At 44.6% G+C, this 20,782-nt stretch overlaps 1 protein-coding gene across 3 annotated transcripts in view; it reads left to right on the forward strand.

Moving 5' to 3' along the window:
* CHN1 (chimerin 1) overlaps positions 1 to 12,124 on the forward strand; it is a 103,759-nt gene extending 91,635 nt beyond the window's left edge. For all 3 annotated transcript variants that reach the window (XM_055718310.1, XM_055718312.1, XM_055718311.1), the window contains 5 exons: positions 5,036 to 5,209; positions 5,894 to 5,971; positions 7,142 to 7,279; positions 8,305 to 8,410; positions 11,201 to 12,124. In XM_055718310.1, coding sequence (XP_055574285.1) covers positions 5,036 to 5,209; positions 5,894 to 5,971; positions 7,142 to 7,279; positions 8,305 to 8,410; positions 11,201 to 11,372 — 668 coding nt within the window. In that variant the 3' untranslated portion in view covers positions 11,373 to 12,124. The remainder of the gene's footprint in view (positions 1 to 5,035; positions 5,210 to 5,893; positions 5,972 to 7,141; positions 7,280 to 8,304; positions 8,411 to 11,200) is intronic.
* The last annotated feature ends 8,658 nt before the right edge of the window (positions 12,125 to 20,782 follow it).

Raw genomic sequence — 20,782 nt, forward strand, 5'->3', positions numbered from 1 at the left:
CTAACCTTTTCACCCTTGCAAAAGTAACAATGCCGGTATTTTGTGCCTGCATAGAACCTGTTGTCTTTGCATGTCGGCATGCCGAAGGTAGGGGTGTTATCCCACCTGGCACGTACCACAGCAGACCTGCGCTTCCCACCCTCCCACGCTTACCATAAACCTCTGAAGAGCCTTTCAGAACTCTTTGCAGGTAATGTAAATCTACCTTTTAGCTCCTCAGAGTGACAAAATGCATACCTTTTCTTTGTGATAATTGAAAAATATAATTAGAGTGATGTATGTAGCATACAGTATTGTTCTAATGGTGCGTGATCAGCAGCCATATTAGCCAGTAAATCATAAACGAAAGGAAAGCTAAAACTGGCTAAAGTCAAATCAGCATAACAAAAAGCAACAGCTAAGTATATTTTAGTCTGTGCAAATATTTATAATGTGTGCTCGTGGGGCGGTATTAATGTACATGTATCTTTGGCTCTGCTCAGGCATTAATATGAACATGTTATTTGTTCTTTCAGCCCAGTGGACTAGCATCAGTATTAGCTGTTTCTAAAACGTTACCAAGCATTTTTCGTAGGCATCATAGGAAACTGTTGTCAGGCTGGTTTTAAATTTAATACCTCTCACAGAAGTAATGTCACAGCCTACCTGAACTCTTAGATCAATATGCCATTAGAGTCAGGGCAGCTTATTGCAGACTTTTTTAAACCTGTCATCTACAATTACTTTTTTTTCTAAATTTCCAAACTTCCTATAAAGCCTTGAATTTCACATTTGGTGTATTTGAAAGGTGGCCACAGTTTGATAGCACTGTAAAAAGGAGTAGTAAGCACGACTTACAATTCTAGTCCTGAGCAATCATCCCTGTATAAGGTGAAATTCTGATTAACTGAAGTCAGGAGAAGTTTTCCTATTGAGCTGCAGGGGTTCATGACTGCATCTTTTAAATCTGCCCTGTATTATTATAGGAGTTATCAGCAGATACAGTGCTTTAGGGGGATTTTTCTTCAGCTCCTCACCAGTTTGTATAGCCAGCTAGCAGGTAAGCTCTGATGAACTTCTGTAAGAAATGGATAAGGCTCCTGGTTACTTTAGAACCGAGGTAAAGCTGCTAATGCCAACTTAGCTGTTCTGGATTTATTTTGATATAACCAAAATTAAATAGACCCTAAATCTGAAATCAAGAGAATCCCCTTGGTCTTAACAAACCCAGCGAAATAGTGAAGCTCATGTGCAAACAAGGCAGGCAGTCCTAAGATTTCACCACATGGAGAGATTCAGGACTCAGCTTTCTCATTCCTTCCTAGCTGATTCTAAAATGATGGGGTTTGAAGCTTTCATGAAGCATCTGCAGTGAGAACAGAGGGCATTTTTATTTAATGATATGCAATTTGCAGCATAATTCCTGTCTTTTAGTACTAGCAAGTAAGCAGAGTATAGTTAAAGGCTGGCACGTTCCCAGTGCTCTGTGGAGAGGAAGGCTGACGTCCTGCCATTGTGCTTTTTACCTTGTTGGAGTTAGCAAGGCATCATCCTTCATCCTAAGTTACCAACTGAACCAGAGACCAGTGACTAAGATGTGGCTGTTCTGCTTCCGTGAAGTATTGTTAGCTGGGGAGAGGGGCCCACCTGGTAGGAAGCAAAGCGTTGGTGAGTTTCAGCTTCTTTATTGGAAAAAATACAGGTTTTCTGTTCCAAATTCACTGAAGTCTCCTAGAAGTATTTATTGATGCGGAATTGCTAAAGTAAGGTGATTTCCTACGCTTACAAAAGAGGCAAAGAGCCTTGATTGTTAGGAGAACACTGCAAAGCCCAATAATATTGAATGTAGTGCTCATGCATTTCCTGAGCATTAGGTATCTGAAGTATTTCGAGGTTTTAAGTGTTTCTCGGGAGTGTTTGTAAGCCCTTAAGCAGTGAACTGGTACATAAAATCTAAACAAATGAGAGAGAAGAAACACTGACTTTTGCATTTGTAATTATTTTTCTGATATTAATGAGGTCAGATCCAAAGCCCATTTGAATCTATGGGATTAGCAATAACAATTATTTTCAGAAGCAAGGTTTTCACATTAAAAACATCTCTGTAAGTTAGATACTTTAATGAAATGAAACTTTCTTGTATATAAATATAGTTAGGATGATCTCAGTGAATGCGATAATTGTTTGAAGTCAAGTGTAAGATACTTGGAAGCACATTTTTCCTTTTTTTTTTTTTTTTTTTAAATATATTTTAGTCTTAATTATCCTTGGATTCCCAGAAACATGACTCTGGGCTATATTGCTGTTTGTGTGAAGCAGCTAATTTGCACTCACAAAATCGCCTATGAGGCCTCATGAGCGAGACACTACTATTCCAGTCTTCTAGGCATCACTTTTGACAGACATACTAGAGCATTTCACACATGTTGGAATAGGTGCTTCATGCAGGAGTTCTAGGAATTCTGTGTATAATAATTATATTTGAATTTGTAAGTACTATTATTGCAAAGTTGACGTTTCAAAATAAATCAAGAATTAAGATTTCCCGTGTAGTGTTAATTTGCTTCCCTTCTGTGTGTTTGTTAAGATATTGCCTCCAATTAATTTGACTATGTATGATTTTTACTCCACAACTTTGTCTTTATTCTGAAAGCAGAGCTTGCTTAATAGCACCTATCCGGTGTTTTGTCTTCTTGTCGTTAAAAGTGCTGGTCTTATTAAAGGCGCAGAATTCAGACCTTACACTGGAGATGTAAGGTTTTTTCCCCCGTGCGTTTCCACAAACATTTAATGACTTGTTTCTGCAAGACCCAGGGGAGGCAAGAACAGCTTCTCCTTCCCGTGTTACAGCTGAAGCATGAGGCACTGAAGGGTTCAGGTCACACGTTTCCAGTGAATTTGGATTCCCTATTTAAAGCACAGAGGGACCTGGTTTTTCAAAGTTCAGGCAAAATGCAGCACTGGGCATAGACATTTGAAGTGTAGGTGGAGAGCTCCCCTGGCCTGCGCTGGCTGGCGTGCTCAGAGCTGCTTTGTTCCACACCCACAGGTGTGGCAGATGCTGTGCATCAAAGAGATCACGTAGTCATGCACCTTCTGATTTGGGGTCTTAAAACCCCTGATTAAATGCGGAGTATAAATCAGTGTTCTGGTGAAAGCAAGTGCTTTGGCTGTTACTAGTTCCTCTCTGTCACAAATGAGGCAACTAAGCGAACACTGGAGGAACCCAAGTGACCAAAGAGAACTTCACGCTTGGAGGGACAGCAGGTGCCTGGGGCTCCAGGACAGCCCACGGTAATGTGCAGCTCCTGGGGCGAACCCAGAAGAGGGCTGTGGGACAGAGCCAGCCGCTGGGGTGGCCTCGTGGTGCAGCCCGTGGGCAGGGCGCTGGGTGCTGCATGGCACAGCTCTGCCCCAGGGGGGTTCGCAGCACGAAATCGCAAGCAGGTGGGAAATTGGGCATTCGCAGCTCTCCGTCTTGTGCATTAACTGCTCCTGGCAGGGCAGGGAGTCACTCCTGCACAGAAATAGCTAAAGAGAATTTTAATCAGCCATTTCATCTGGGTCAGGGTCTGTGCAAGTTTTGACTGATTGAAGGTGACATGCCGAACTTTAATTGCAATCAGAGATTGGAAGTTTTACAGAGGATCCTAAGTGACAAAGCTGGTTGCTTTACAGGCCTGTTAAGTAAACAAAGTGCTTTTAGCAGCAGGCTGCAGCTGACTTAGTGGAAATTAAACTTGGCGATGAGTTCTGGGGTTTACTGTTTTGGAAAGAGCAAAGTCAAATAATCTATGGGGCATTAATGAAAATGCAAGTATTGGCAAAATCATCAGGAATGAAATACGAAGGGGATAGACAGATACTCAGTACTGCAGTGGGAGAGGAAATTACAAATTTTCGTCAAGGCATTGATCCTTCAAGCTCCTGCATCCCTTAATTCTGCAGAAATCCAGGGGACTCGCAAATGGCAATGCAGTGAGGTACAGAAATGCTTGCAGAACTGGAGTCTCCGTGCGTACTGCATGGCAAACACCCTGGCTGCGAGGTGCTGCCTCTCCTGCCGGTTGCTCTTTCCTCGCAAGCACCTGTGAGTCTGGTGGAAGGCAGAAGTGGCAGTGACAGCAGAATTACTGGGGGCAGTGGCAGGCCTGCTGCCTGCTCGTGTTGATCACAGTCTTCATCCTATTATTGGTGCTGTTTCCTGAGATTTTTCCATCCAAAACCCTGAGTGTTTTTTAGGCAGAATACTTTTCTATAATCTGATTTCAAGTAAGTTTCACTTAAACTGAACCTCTTTCTCAGTATGTTTACAATAAAGCTGTGGGGTTGTTTATGTTTAAAAAAAAAAAAGGACAGTTTTTTCCTGAGACCTTTTCAAAGTCAATAGCATTGTTTTGCTGCCTGCCAACACTTTGTTTCAGAAACACCCTGTGAAACGGTGTCAGAATTGCTGTCACCACCCACCAGCTTGGTGACCCAGGTGCCTGTTTCTCAGCTTTCCTCAGAGCTGGGGAACAGACCCTGCTATGAGCAGCACCAACATGGGCTGCCACCCCTGGCAGGAGGGTGGGGGTCCCCGAAGTGGTTCGGGTCTGGGGGCTGCCTCGCCAGTGCACACTGCGGAGGGGCTGCCGCCTCTGAAACCCAGTCCCGACCTTCATCTCCCCCAGGAGGTGTCTGCAGTGCCACAATCCAGGACTACGTTAAAGCTGTGTTAGATCTGCAGCAACTTGGGAGGAAGATTTAGATCATGGTAGCAACATCTGCAATAGTGGTGGGGAACGTAGTTGACTCTGAGACCCTGATTCAAAAAACCATATGGAAAGTCTGTCGCTTTGTGTTAGATCTTCCAGGGACAGAAGAAATGCCTTGGGTAGAAAATCTTAGTTCAGGTCTGTCCCTACCTCACACATTCGATGGGTAAGGGGTCTCAACAGAAGCAGTAGCTGTGAGATCAGGTCAGATCCCGCAGGAGACGTGTACTGCGCAGTACTGACCTTGGGATACGTTTTCACCAAACACCAGCCTAATCATATTTTCATTTTTCTCTCAGATTGTGGTTTAAATGTGCACAAGCAATGTTCCAAGATGGTCCCAAATGACTGCAAGCCAGACCTGAAGCATGTCAAAAAAGTGTACAGCTGTGACCTTACAACGCTAGTAAAAGCACACTTCACTAAGAGACCAATGGTAGTAGATATGTGCATTAGGGAAATTGAATCTAGAGGTAAGGCATAGTTAATGGGCTTTCGTTGCTTTACTGATAATCCGTTTAGATTGATCTGGGTCATCTGGATTTCTGCGGAATGTATGATTGCTCAAAACAGATTTGCACAAGACATTTTATGACTGCCAATTACCCTGCACAGCTAATATTACACTTTGCATTGTTTCATGGTTCATGCCCATTTATAATTTTTATAGGTTCTGCTAGAAAATGCTTAATGGACAATCACTGCTTTACAGTTATATATTGGCACCTACCTTTCCTTTAATATTTTTATTTTAAAAATAAGTGAACGTGCTAAAACAAAGGCAGTTAGTATTGATGTGTTCCCTCTTGCTAGTTCCCTTAGCCCACACCAAGTATCCTTTTCTAGAATTAGAGTATTTGTTTTCATTCTGAAATAATGACTGAACGTCAAGCATGTTATTTTTAAATTGGTTGTAATAGGTTTAATTTGTTTCTTCAGGTCTGAAATCATTTGCGTAAACAGAATTCGGTGCTGCTAATGCAAGGGTCAGGGTTAAAAGGCCAGGATAAGATTTCATTCTGAAAGAAAAGCCTCATAAGGCTTTTAAAATGTGTCTTCTTTTTCTGCCTTAAATGAAGAACTTGGCAAAGGAAGAACTGGGTGGAAGGAAACTAAAATCAAGATTAATTTTGGTCTTGTTAAAATGTTCATTGCAGGTCTTAATTCTGAAGGACTATACAGAGTATCAGGATTTAGTGATCTTATTGAAGATGTCAAAATGGCATTTGACAGAGGTACGGTCTTTCCTGCATGCTGGAACTTTGTGCTGATGTATTAAATATACACAATTTTTCTACACAGCCTTGGTCTGTCTCATGCTCCACTGCATCAGGGGTCTGAAGGAGTCCGGCGGCTGTGCTAGCAGAAGAGGAGTCTTCCCATCAGAAATGCTTATCAGCTTCACTTTGGCCTTTACGACCAAAATCCACTTTTCTCCTTCTATCAGTGTCTGTGCTTCAGTAATGATGTGCATGGAAAAGGACAAAGCTTTCTGAACTACTGCCCTAGTTTGCAAGTAAAACTACGCTCAGGGGGGTGGGGGAGGGATAGAGGGCAAGTGGTAAAGTACCTTAAGAGGGCTGTGCAACTGAAATCCATCTTTCTGGATGAAAGCTCCAAAATAATAAGATGAATACAATAGTGCAAACAAAGTTTGAATTATTACAGTCTGTAAGAACGTCAGTGAGAACAAACCCTTCTCTCTGAGAAAAGGCAATGGGAAAATTAAAGGCTTTCCAGCTGCAGTCCCCCTGTCGCAGTAGGAATCGAGGCCAAAATCCATGCTGGAAACTCTCCCTCATGTTTCTCTGGAGAACTGGACCTACTCAGACAACATCTGTCTCTTCTGCAGCGTTAGCAGGGTGGGGATGCACTGGAGAAGCCAAGTTCTGGATCTGTGTCCACTGTGGTCAGGAGTAGGTAGTATGCTGGAGCTAAATGGTGAACACATGTTTATCCTGTAAAGTAAGGAGGCTGGGGACTAAGCTGGTTTTCTTTCTTTAAGGTTTTTATCCCAGACTCCCCTGATTTCTCCTTCGTTGCTGACAAATGTGTTGTTTGGCAATGCACTATGTTCAGAAATAGCTAAACTCCCACGCATTAATGCAAGATAGATACTGCTAGATCAGGTAGGCAGGTTTTTCCCCCCAAGAAAACCTGCGGTTTTTTGTAATCATTTTAAATGCAGAAAGGATAGGTTTCCTTGTAAAAATGGTTGAGGTTTTCATCCTGAAAGTATGAACTTCACAAGCCAGTAACTCTCTGTTTTGCTTATAAAGGCCAACATCTGTAGTTGTGTCCTTTTTAATAATGTTTGCTTAAGCGAGTTATTATTTTTCTTGCGAGTGCTGTTTTACATCTGTTTACATTTCCAAGGCTTTAATGTCAGTGCCTTTTCCACACAGATGGGGAAAAAGCTGATATTTCTGTGAATATGTATGAAGATATCAATATTATCACTGGTGCACTTAAACTGTACTTCAGGGATTTGCCAATTCCACTCATCACGTATGATGCCTACCCAAAGTTTATGGAGTCTGCAAGTAAGTGTCACAGGTTTTTTCTCCTGATTCTCATTTTCAACCTTTTCTTCTCCTTTTTGTGCAGTACTTGCCTGTTCATTTAATAGCTGTCCCATCAGCTTTTACCCTGCATGCCCTATTTAGTAGGGATCGCAGGAGTAAATATGTACTGCATGCACGACATGACTGCAAGGTGCTACGTGATCATGGTTATATTTTTCATTGCCTTTGTCACCAGGAATGCTTCCTCTTCATCACACATTACCAATCACATCACTTTGTATGTCTTGCATGAACCCCTGGTACTTAACAGTGACATTTTAAGTCTGTTGGTTTTGTGATGCCAGAAAGAATGTGATTTATGAAAATGTTTAGAAATAAGAAGTCCTTTGTTTCTAGAGGCGTCCTTTTTGAGTGTTTTCATAAGCTGATAAGCACACATCCTAAGGCCACCTTCGAGGCTGGCCTTGCAGACACTGAATCTGCCAGCATGGCAATAAGCCCAGCTGGAACATCTCTCACAAGCGTCCTGGCTGCCTGAAGCATCTCTGCAATGTAGCAGTCACACGAGCCACACCTGGAAAGGTGTGATAGCCATGGGTAGAAAACAAGGGCCAGATGCTGGCCTTACTGCTCCTCTGGAGAAGGCTTTTTCCAAGTTGTATGGATACAGCCAAAGATGCTGATGGCAGTGTTCCCAGTACCTTCTGCTGTCCCAGGGTTGCACCTGTAGATTATTTGTGCAAAACTAGTCCAGTCATCAAGGATTGCCAGGGGAACTTTTTTCAGTGGCCTGCAGGGAATCTTTTGGTGGAGTGCAGTTTGCTTTGAGGAGCTTTCTTTGTCCAAAACGAGTCACATCCTGAGAGTGCTCTGAGCACCTCTTTGCACAGGCAAATCCTCCACTGTGAGGTTTTGATAGATTCTGGGAATCAGTAATTCAGCAGAGCTGTGAGACCTGGTCTTCTCTTCAGGCTACCATTGTTGTCTTTCTGTGTGTGAATTCTAGCTGTACATGTGGCGACAGTTGAACATCTGTGTTTCAGAAACCACTGATCCGGATGAACAGCTGGAAATTCTCCATGAGGCGTTGAAACTGCTGCCACCTGCGCACTGTGAAACCTTGCGGTATCTCATGGCACATCTGAAGAGGTAGGTGGACTAGCTGGAAAGAACTCTGAACCCAAACTCATTTTTAGCAAAGTCCAGAAAAGTCTGGGCAAGGCCCACCAAATCGTGGAGATGGACTGTGGCAGGGAATTATAGTCTGCACAGCAGTGAATACACAAACACTGGGGTCTATCCCACTTAAAGCACTTGCAAAGCACTTGAAGGAAATAAGTAAAAAAATGCAGTTTTGAAACATGAAAGTCGAACAACGAAATTGTTCTGCATTTCAGATTGCAGTGAATATTAATGGTAAACAAGCCATTCATACCTCTGGGAGTAATAAAGTCACTCCCTGGGCAAGGAGCTAATACAGCTTAGTGGCTACAGATTGATGTCTTTTTCTGCCAAGACTCGTCTACCCTGCTCGTCTCTGAGACCCTAAAAAAGACAGCAGACACTAGGCTTTAGCTGCTGCCAGTTAGGCACAGTGTTAATTGGCCCTCCAGCTGCAGGTCTGGTGAGGTCTGCCAGCTGTTCCTTGTCAGCGTGGAGCCCCTTGTTCCACCCGCTGCCTTCTCAAAACCATAGGAGCATAAATTCTGTCTGAGGTTTCTCCTGCTCCCCAAGACACAATTGAAATTGGTCAGTAGGCTGAAAAATTGTTAGAGTGAGACTGACAGATGAATATCCAGTACAACAGCACAGGTTCTCTTTCTTTCAGAAAACCAGGGGGGGAAAAATCAGTGTGGTGTGTTAGGGTATCCATTTTAGTTTCTCAAGTAACATGAACTTACTGTCAATATATAAGAATCATTCCCTTTCCTTAGAAAAATACTTCATTTTCAGCTCTCTTCTGTTTTTTTCCTTTTGCAGTTCTTCTAGAAGTAGGAATATGTTGACTCTGCTGAGTGCCTCAGGCAAAATTCAGCCACAGGGTTTCTGCCTGATTTGTCCATTTATTTCAGTGTTTCTAATGGATGTTTTAGGACAGACACAGGGATGAGAGACACAGGAGCAAAAAAAACCCACCTTACTGCTTGTGAAGTGTGAAGTTAATTTTTCCTTACCCTGTTCAGGGGTAGCTGTTGCTGCTCTAATTAGCAAGCTGCTTTTGCACGTTGTATAGGTGAATGATAAGGTAGAAGCGTGACAAAATCCACTCATTTTTAAACTTGCTTTTAATACATTTGTTAAAAAGAGACATGGTGCTCGACAGGTTGTTGTCCTGCTGCTGAATTCAGGTAACCAGACAGAGCTCCTTTATTTGGGATAATTACAGACTGAAGGCACAGTAGCCTGGAAAAATCAATCTGACTTGTTTTAAAATAAAAATTAAGGCAGAGGGGGAAAAAAAGGAGAAAAAAAGCCTTGAATTTTTTATTATTTTTTTTTAATACCGAAGGATTTGTTCATGAATGCAGGATACCAGAGTGGTGGAAAGAGAAAAAATTTAGCCAGACCCTTTCAGTCCCTGTCCCTGGGTTCTTAGTTGTTTCTGAGAATCCTTATGTGTTCTTGAAGCCATCGTGTGTATGAAAACATTTGCATCATCTAAATCTGTTCCCTTGAGCGGGGCAATTCGCCAGGATAAGCCACGGCAGAAGCTCAGGCTCCAGGCATGTTTGTGCCTGCCTGCTGCGGGCAGCCGCGATGGCCGCGGGCAGAGCCAGGGCACCCCAGCAGGCTGTCCCCCTGCCGCCCCCACCGTGCGACCCTCAGCTCCACGCTGAGCACACAGGAGGGCACAAGCTCCCTCTGAGCCCACATTAAGAAATACCACCCGGTGACCCTGGGGACCATCGTGGCAGGGCAGCGGTGACCCTTCTGGTATTTGCTGAGCAGACATGTTTCTGCGGTAGCCCTGGCAGAGGTTGCATCTCCTGTAGGTGTAAGTCTTGGGTAAATTACATTTCTGGAGGTGGCCTGCAAACCTGCCCATGGCAGGGCCTCAGCCTGCAGCTTTGAACAGGTCGGATTCCTGTGGGGCAGCAGAACGCAGCCTCCCCACCTCCTCCTCTCCGGCAGATGGGAGGCAGGCGGGGGAGGCTGCCCTGGGCTGGGGGCTCAGCTGCTGAGGGCCCCGGGAAGGGGAAGGGTGGAAGCGGGTCTGTCGGAGCACACGTGTAATGACCTGCTTATTGGTGCAAATGAGGTTACAGTGAGACCTTGGAGGTTTCAAAGCTGCCCCAAAGTGATGATTCAGGTTTTCTTAATACATGCCACAGGGCATCATTTGTCTCGGAGAGGAACCAGGTGTGCAGCTTAGCACTGTTAGCCCACAGTGCCTAAAGGCAGGGAATCCACACGAGCTGTGCTTCGCCCCCATCACCATCTAGTCACAAGAGAGGACCGGTGTGTCCACGTGGAGCCATGCCACCAGGGGGACCTGGGCAGAATCCCACCTGGGTGGGCACAGTAGAAAGTCTCTAGTGACCATAAAGCTGCTAACCTAATAACCAGCACAGCCTGCCCCCCGGAGGGACGGCTTCCGTGTGGTGCCACTGTAAAGAGCAAAAGCAAAGTTGTTCTGATTTGTCTGAAATCACCCCCCAGCCCCCTCCCTCGCCCCAGAGTACCGATTCCTCCTGCAAGTAAACATGGTCTGTGTGCGTGGTAGGACAGAGGTATTTGAGTCACTCTAAGCCCACACAGCATTTGCACTCTTAACTTCTGAGCATTTCACCCAGTGCTTCTGTATGTATCCTGCTGGAAATGGCAGCCTCTCTGAGGCTTTGGGAAGAGGCGAGTATTTCCAGTCTCCTTGGTTTTCAAGCATATCCAGGCATGGTTTGGCCTGGAAGGAATGTGAAAAACACTGTCCTTTTTTTACAGAGTAACGCTCCATGAAAAGGAAAATCTGATGAGTGCAGAGAATCTGGGCATAGTTTTCGGACCAACTCTTATGAGAGCACCAGAGCTGGATGCAATGGCTGCGTTGAATGACATCCGTTATCAGAGACTTGTGGTGGAGATGCTTATAAAAAATGAAGACATTTTATTTTGAATATTTTGGGGGTTTTGTAATAAAAAAGGAAGCAACCATGTTCTATGGATGAAGGAATATTTTAAAGTAATTTAATGGTTCTTGTTGCTGAATTCCATATTTGCTAGAGCTTTCGATGTATTCAGGATAAAAATGAAGGAACTCTTTGTCATTTCTGTAGTGCCATTCAGCTGATGTTGAAAAAGGTTAACACATACTTTCCAGTACTAGTAATCCTGGGTGTTTATCATGTTAAAATAAAAGACAAAAAGCCTAAAGCTATTGCATGATTTGCTCCCTGTTCTCCCTGTTCTGGTGAGACTCATTCCATGAAGAAAACAACTGAACTGGTGCAGCATCTTTGTTCTGGATAGTTTGTGATTGTAATTCAGCATGTTTCTCTGTGTAAACCTGTTGTGAATTTGCTTTTATGTTCTATGTAATTGGTTTCTGATACTAAAAAGAAGGCTGACGTGAAATGGAGCCTCTGGCAGTTTACTGACATTTCATATCATTCTCTGCCACTTTTGGGGCCGATTTCTTCTTGGGTTTCTTTCAGTTTTTTCATCATATAGTAATTTGTTTTTAACAGAAACAAAATGTGTACTTTAAACGTTACTTTAAGTAATTCTCCATGATGTTTATGGTGGTTGCAGTGAAATCTGCAATGCTGAACAGTGTTCCTTTATTATTATTGCTATTTTGATTGTAATTTTGTATTTTTATCTGGCATGCATACATTAATTTATTAAATTTTGCTTTTAGAACTCTAACGTTAAGCTATTTATTTTTACTTAACAAACATGTTTCAAAAATACTGTTTGTTTCATTTTTTTACATTGATGCTTCAACCCTGAACAACCTCTGACTTAAATTGAGTTAGAGCTTTAGCAGTTTCGACACAGCCATTCTGATCTAAATACTTTGGAACCTGACACTTTACTAAGGTTCCCACAAATTCGTCTTTAGTTTGAAAATGTCTTTCTTCATTAGGTGCTTCTCAAAAATGCTTTAAAGCTCTTAAGCAAAGCAAAGCAAAAAATTATCGTCAAGCCATCTACTTATTTTATAGATATATGTATAGTTATACAATATATATACAAACTGGAATTGCAGTTTACCATTATGCAGTTGTAGCTGCCCAAAGCAGATGGATACACCACTGAATTTCAAATGCAAATACATCACAGAACACTCACTTTGCACTTAAAGCACTCAGCTGTGGCGCAAGCACTTGGGCCTGCCCTGCAAACACCATCCGGAGGAGGAGGAATAATCCCCTGGCAATCAGAGCCAGCTGTGCTCCCTTCCTGTCAGCGTTAAGGTTCCTCCCTGTGCCCACCCCTTCTCTTACGTGCCTGGCCAGGAGAGGGGAGAAGGCAGCTCTGCTACAGCTCCCCTGGAAGGGGGGAGTGAAGGATCCTACGAAGAAAAGGGTGAAACTGGGGATGCACGCTGGTAACTCGGGGAGCACGGCTGGGGGGCTACTGGAGGGGCAGAACTGGGGGAAGGTTTTGAAAGAATCTAAGGTTTTGTTTGGGGTTTTTTTTAATCTTCTGTAGCACTAAAAGTTGGTTGCTGCTATAATTCCTGTATTAATTAGTGCACATTATCACTTCATTTATCCCAATGAACCGACACAGTTGGAAAATTATGTCTCTGACCACAGCCTTGCCCCCCTGCCCCCAGCCCAAGTGCAATGGCCCATATGCTTCCCAGTCACATCTGCCTTGCACTCTCCAGCAGCCACATATGTTCACTGCTGCCTTGTTCCAAGTCCTCTCCTAAACATACCATGCTTCCCCCCGCTGCCTTGACAGCATGTGATGTATTTCTTCACCCCTCAGACCCTTATGGCCCTGTGTATCCCAGTCCTCGCTCGGACCCTAGTGGCCCTGTGTATCCCAGTCCCCAGGCCATCCATCACTCCTGCCTTCCCTTCCAGGGCACCTGGCTCGGGCCCTGTCACTGCAGTCAGTTCTCAGCTCCCTGGCGTGGCAGCACTTCTGTGTCATCGTGTCCATGGTCAGGAGAGAGCGTTTTTTTCTGAACCGTGCTGGCGAGGTTCCACACGCGTGTGTCTGACCCACTCGTGGCGCTCAGCGGCCGGGCAGCAGTCCCTGCCGTCACAAGCACACTTGCTTTCCCCCAATTCTCACGTTCTGATGAGATATGAAGGAAACTGCATGCCAGGTGATGATAAAGCTTCAGAACACGTTTAATGCCAAATAATTGCAATATTCAAACAATTAAGATTGACAGTGTCTGGTCACCGCGCTGCTCACCCTGTGGGGCACAAACTGCCCCCCCGCCCCTCACAGAGCAGGTGTCTCTGGGGTTCCAACACAGGCTGTACGTTGCGTTAGGGACAGGTCGGTGGGATGGGGGCCCCAGCGGTCAGTGAAGTACTCTCTTGACTTTGAATCCCTGGAATCTGTATCCAGTGACTACTCTTTTAAATCTCTTCAATTTAATTGGGATTTTTCATTAAGTGTCTAGGCAAAGTCTCCATTTTAGTCTTGGTTTTGCTACTGTCTTAATGAAACTGATCTTTCCTGAGCGGTAACCATTAAAGCAGGTAGTGTAGAAATAAATGTTGTCTTTGCGGTGAATTTTATACTTCTTTTTGCTGACCAGGAAGATACTTTGCATTTAATTACATGATTTAAGCTTCATTTTTTTAATGACATGCAGAAAACTGGTATTTTTAGTATTTGTATTAGTTAAATTACAATACAATAAATAACCTAGGTCTGTAAGAGGTAAAAGCTATCACTAAGTTGATCTCTGAAGGAGTTGATATCCAGGAAAAATGCATGTTATCCCTAGCTCAGGAGTTGACCTTACCGTCTCCAGTGCCGAGGGGTACGTGGCTGCAGCCTGGGGTTGCAGACACTGGAGCCGCCTCACTGGCAACGTGTTATTGAAAGGCAGTTGGCCACAGTCAAAAAGAGGGGAAGAAAGGATTTAAACTGAGGAAAACTTCTTCCTCGGGCTTCTAAGAAAGAAATGAGAGGCACTAGCAAGAAGTATGAGTTGGTGGCAGTCAAGGAACTTGCACAGATTGTGAGGGAAAGGAGGTCTTCAACAAGGATAAAGGAAGGCAAGATTAGTAAAAATTATGGAGGCAGTGAAAAACTGTCAGATTTTTATGTCTAGCAAAAATTACATATCACAGCTCTTGGGGGGAAAAAAACTATTTAGGACAGTGCTTGGAGGCATAATTAGGAGCTTTAGGATGAAAAGGAAAAAAGGCAAAAAAATCTTGCAGCAATTTCAGGAATGTCCCAGCAGTGAATTAGCCCAGTGGTGTAGCACAGGGTTACCTGACCTCTTATCAGCCAGGCCAAGCCTCTGTAGCTCAGTGCAAAAGATGTCCTGGGTGGAGACAGGCTGGGCAAGGAGCCCCTTGGTCCAGGCCCGCTTGCCGGGAGACCCGCAGTGATGTGCAGCAGCCTGGCATCTGTGTGGTGCGTTGGACTTGCTACGCGTGGCACGTGGGACACCCCTCGGGAGAGCAGCACGTGCTCCCCATGTCCCTCGCCTGGTGGCAGGGCTCCTTCCCTGGATGGGGGCCGCGTCTGCCTCCAGCTCCCTGCCGGAGGGATGTGTCGCTGTTCCCATTTTGGAGCGCAGGGCAGAGGGAAAAGTGCTGCCTGTTGAGGCCATACACAGGTTTTTGGAGAGCTCTGGGGTAAGGGAAGCAAGCTGCATGCTTGTCTCAGAAGGCAAACTTCCGTTTATGCCAGACTAGCTGACAGGATGGAAAACCCTGTTATTTATGATTTTATGCAATACCAAATTTTTCCTGCCCTTTCCCCTCCAATGGCAAAGGAAGAAGTAAAGGCTTCTAAAAGGCATCTATGATATACTCATTCTGTTCCTGACCTAATTTTTGCATGCTGATTAATGTTCTGCAATGTTTTCGTTGTTATAATTACATTGCAATATGGGGAAAAAAACATTTAGTGAACCTAGCAATCACGGATTTCTTTTTTAGTCATGCAAAATTACTGCTTAGCAACTGCACATCAGCCCTGGGAAGCTTATGTAATGCAGGAGAAGGAGGCTTAGGAAATGCGTGGTGGAGTAAAGCGATTGCTGAGCAACCCATGTAAGGCAGGAGTGCCTTTGGTTTTGGTCACATGCTAGCAAGAGTGTCAGTAAATGGCAGCAGACGAGGACGAGGACGTGTGCCTGAGGGCAGGGCGTGAGAAGTGGAGTGTGGGGCTTGCTCCTGCACCTCCAGCACATCTCCCCAGGTCCCCTCTCTGCAGCACGGGGCTGGTTAGCGCTGTGAGCTCTGCCTGCAACAGAGTCTGAGCACCCTGGGCTGATGTGCCGAGAGGGGGAAGCCTTACATCAAGTGATCCAACTCTTCTTCAGTTCTTCAGCACGCTCTGCCTCTGGTCGTGGGCATTTCAGGTTGTACTGTTCTCCAGAGCCGTTGCATATACTCATCATTTCTTTACACTGGCCTGATTCGCTCTCTGTGTGATCTGGGCCACACCACAGAGGTACTCTTCTTGATGCCACCTTCTGTATCTCAGTTTGGACAGCATGATTCATGAACTTCTCTAAAGTCTGTTGCTGGTTTCATGGTCAGAGTACCATTTTTTCTGATTTGATCTCTCCTGAGAGTGATGTCAATAAGCTGCCCGAGATAATTTTTAAAGGGCTTTTAGTTAGGTATCCTTTCCTATTTCTCATGTAAATATTTCATCTTGAGGACATATGTAGCTCTTTGTATTATTCAGGTCTTTATCGCTGTTTTGCCACAGTGGATTGGAGAAAACAGTTCTTAGGCCTCTGGGAGGCTTTGATTAATGTATTTCCTGAGGCAACTAGGCATTGTTTTGAAAAATACATTTGGCAGCCAACCAGGATTCATTTTCAAGCACTACGTTGCCTGTAATTTTTGTTTCTTGCTATAAAGCCTAGAGTTTGAATGCTAAGATTTTTCTCTTTGCCTCTTTTTTTTTTTCATGCCTTATTACTAACTGTGTCAGTTATACAAATAGGATTGTCTAAAGTGTTAAAAGTACTTATTTTGTAGATTAATATTTATAAGGTGATGTTTTCTAAAGCTTATTTGAAAGATCACTTACTAAACCAAGAAGCACTTGGCACAACACGATGCTGTTGCTCACTGCTCATCTCCAGCACCTACTCTGTTCTCAAAAAGGGGGAGGTGAGAGATTCCTTTAATTGCTTTTTTAATTTTTTAATTGCTTTCATGTGCTCCAGCATCATGATGCTGGACATAGGTTGTTTGCACCAGGTAATAACTCTCACATGACATCTTCCAGTAAACTACTGGAATTCAGGTACACTGAGATTGCTGCAAAGTGGGTTAGACACCACCAATGTGATGCAGCACAGGATACCCCACAAAAAAGAGGCTCAAAGCCCATCTGAGCACCTTTATAAAAGTAGGCAGAGGCCAATAAGCAAGTACATGTGGAGGAGTCGAAGCATCTGTCGCAGGCTGTTCCCTAGGTGAGTTGCACTGCCAAATCACATTCTCACAGAAAACTGAAATTCTGGAAGTAGTTCCCCAACCCACACATTATCTTGCCCTTCAGAGAAAAGGCATCATTTCCAATTGCGTTACAATACAGTGGATACGTTTTGTTTTCAATCTTGTTAAAAAAACCCAAACAGTAGTCCTGTGTGGCAGCCCAGATGCTCACCATTCTTAATCATTTCAAATATGGTGCAATGCTGAGTCTCTACAGCTCCTTCATGCCCTCTCATTAGAGGAAGAGTTGTCGTCTGCCCATGGCTGGCTTTGAAGTTCTCTCTCTGTCATATAAGTCGGGAACGTCTGGTCTGAAGTTACAGCAAAGCAGCGACTTGGCATTGCCTGGTGAGGATATTGGCAGTGCAGGAGACTAAAGAAGGAGCTGGAGGTACTGCCTGGGAAGCGTGGCTTGTTCCATGGTCTGCATCCATCCTTGGGCTGGAAATCTCTCCCAGCGTTAGGAGGGATCTGACATTCTCCTTCTCTTGCGCTGGTGGGAGGAAAACCCCCACTAATGTTTCCTCTTCCACCTGCAGCTCTGGCATCAGGGTTAGCCTCACTCCTAAGCTGTCATGTCAGTTCGCTAATAGTGTCGGATAAGAACAGAAAACTCATCTGCCAGTGCACCTACACCCAGCTCTCCTGTTATGAGTAAGTTAAACGGTGAGCTTTGACCTACCAACATCCCACCCCCGCAACGCTTCTCTGGGCTCCAGTCAGTCTCCTTTCAGTTCCACAGCTGAAGAGGCAAACGTGCTCCCAAAGGTGGAGGGAACCAAACACTTTGCTTCACCCGACAGCGCTGGCTGAGAGCTGCCCAAGTGACCGTCACTGCTGGTAGGTGGGGATCAGAAGCGCCGTGGGTGTACTGGCATCTTCGTTGCCTTCTCCCTTAATGGCCTGAAAGAGGCCAGCGTGGTTCAGCGGGGCATCCCACCCTATTGCCCACTTCTTGCAGGTACGTTAAGTTTGTGATGGGATGGAAGGTAGCTAATCTGTCTGCTGGTGGATGTTTGCAGTGCACACGAAAATTGTGTCCTCTGCATCATAAAAAGAATTAAGTGGCCCAGACCTCCTTCTTCATTTCTTTGGTTCTTTTTAGTCTGCTTATATCAGAGATTTTAAGAACCTAGGAGTGCAAATGTTATCATCTTTCAGCTGATCTCCACTGGATGGCATCAATGGTCTGTGTACCAAAAAGTGACATGTTGATTTTTATTTATTTTTTCTTTTTTTTCCTCATTACACTGAATGGGAGTACACCAGAAGCAGTCAGAGAAATGAGGCTCTTGCTGCTGTGATAACTTCCCTGGAGAGCCAACAGTCAGTGTAGCACCACTCCTAACACCCATTCCAGTACCTCACCAGTGACCTGCAAGTGCACAGGGGCACAGAAAAATGAAGGAAAAATATCTTAACGTTTTCAGAATTGATTAGCTAAAGTAGCCAGGAAAACTGACCAAGGAAAATGGTCACATGGAGTATTCTCTTGTTTCTTAATGAAGGCAGTATGGATTGGCTGGATGCTGTACGGAATGACACATGTCATCTGGACACAAAAGGCTGCTAGCACCACAGAGCCACTCGCCATGCTGCGCTTCAGCCCACGGTGAGATTTTACAGGTGAACGCAGACTGTTTGCTTGAAAGCACAATGCAGGCTCAAGGGCTGTGTGACAGGTTAGTGTAGATGGGCCTTTGTGTGCTAGGAGGATGAATTTCAAAATTAGGCTAATCGGAGAACTAGCCTTTCTTAATCATTAAGCTGGAGCTCTGCCTTCTGTTTCAATGCCATTTCTGGTACACGGCTGTTACTGGTATGCTTTTGCTCCTGCACTGCTTGTGTTATGCTTACATTGCTCCCCTTGCTGTGCTGTGTGTTTACCAAGATACTCCCCCAACTGCCTTGAGTCTGGTGTTTTCAACTCCTGTCAAATCCCAGATATTGGTGAGTAGGGAAATCTGGAATTTGGCTTCATGTGCAACCCCGAGTACGAAGCTGGCGTGGGCTGTCGGAGGAGTGGGAAACCCCTCCTGACTTCTGGCCGGCGTGTAGGCCCACCCAAACATGCCTTGCTGCTGCGACCCCCAGCCCTCCTGCGGGAACCCAGAGCCACCACGCACTGAAAAATGTACCCCAAAAGTGGGGGTTAAATACTTCAGTTAGCACTTTGAAGGTGTTTCTTGAGGGCAAGTTCTTGTTTTTCTGTTTTATCGGTTATAAACAGAAGCTTGTAAGTTCCCTGTTGTCCAGAGCAAGAGGAATGTGGAAAAATCTTGCAGCCTGCCAAGGAGGCAAAATAAATGTTGTGTGACAGGTGACAGCTACACACCAGGAATGACAGAAGTCGGTATTTTCCACTAATTACCAACAAAATGTTGTGTGTGTGCTGGCAAAGATCCCAATGCAAGCAATAAAAATGTGTATTTTGGCATGAGGTCAGTCCCAGGTAAAGCACACATCAACAAATCCAAGTGTGTCATGTGCAGGAGCAGAAACCCGTCCCTGGGAGCTAATGGACAGCACGGGTAGAGGATGGCGTTTCCTGCTTTAAAACGCTGCGATGGCTCAGATAGCACAGTGGGGTAAATGTTGACTTTTTAAAGGCAACCACTGCCGCGCTAGGTGAGAGGGATATTTTGCAGAGATCTGTTAGGTGTTTCTGGGTTCAGCAAGGGCTTAGGGAGGGGAAGCACTGTGTGCGAAGGGAGAGAGTGCTCTGCCACCCAGCCTACTTGGAGAATTAAAAACAAAATAAACTTGTTTCTGCGTGTTTATCCAGTTAATACCAGCGATGAAAGAATCTGCATCTCAAAGCTAGGCATCCCGGGGCTCTCACAGGGTTATGGAGGTATTCTCAGGATCACAAAAGTTTATTGCAACTGCACTTGCCACAGGTGTGATGTGGGATGCTTTGGCGCACCTGCCTCACCGCGATGTGGGTGCTCCAGGGGAAGCAGATGACATCTGTATGGATGCTTGTGCTCTCATCCTGTAGCCGGGACTACATGGGGAATGTGCCGTGATGTTCCAGGAGTTAATTGCTTTTGTATTTGGGAGTGATGACATTGCAAAAAGGTTGTAGTCAATTGTATCCTTATGGGACAGCAATTGGAGAAGAGCCTGTGTCAGTTAAGAGCTAAAATGTGATTTTTATCTTTTTTTCCTCTGCTGTGAACTGGATAAGAGAAGCAGCTAACCAATGCAGCAGCTTTTAGGCAATAAAACATACTTCCCACATTGCCAGTTCTTCTTTCAACTGGCTATGTAGTAGAGCTCCCCTCAAAATGTCTTCAGGAAACCTTTGAATTACAGAATACTGGCCAAAATGTGTCAGACCTCATAGAAGCTGAACAAGCAGCTTGCTTTTCTGTAAAGCTGAATTTGAATAGTCTGCACTGCAGTTACTCCAATGGAGAACCATCTGCATTTAAAAACTGATATGTATATCTAAACATGTAAATGTGAACTTCCAGAGATAAGCTTCAGGCTAAATGCTGTCTGTGGTCCTACTCATGAAAGCCACTGTATGAAATGGAGTAGGGCTATGATACAATACGCGTGCATTTCCAGAAGTCAGGCAATGCCAGGCTCTACTTTCTGCACTGATAGTAACTTGGCTATATACTTACAAAAGCAAATCGGCATTAGAATATGTACCCAAAATATAATATGGTGGTATAATGCCATTTCCAGAGACACACAATTCCAGGAGAGCATTCAGGTGCCCAATGCTTGTTTAAACTTTGCCTTGGATGTCTCTCCACTGTCAGGCTGTGGCTTTGACACCTGGGCTGCCCTCCCTGCCCAGTTTTACTGTCAGCTGCCAGACTTTTGTGCTTTGTGTTTTTCTGTGGGGTATGAGTGAGATTTTCCTGACCACAGATGCAGAGTATCTGAGGAGTCC

Source organism: Falco cherrug, chromosome 8 (genome assembly GCF_023634085.1).
Source record: "Falco cherrug isolate bFalChe1 chromosome 8, bFalChe1.pri, whole genome shotgun sequence".
In the NCBI taxonomy this organism is placed as follows: Eukaryota; Metazoa; Chordata; class Aves; order Falconiformes; family Falconidae; genus Falco; species Falco cherrug.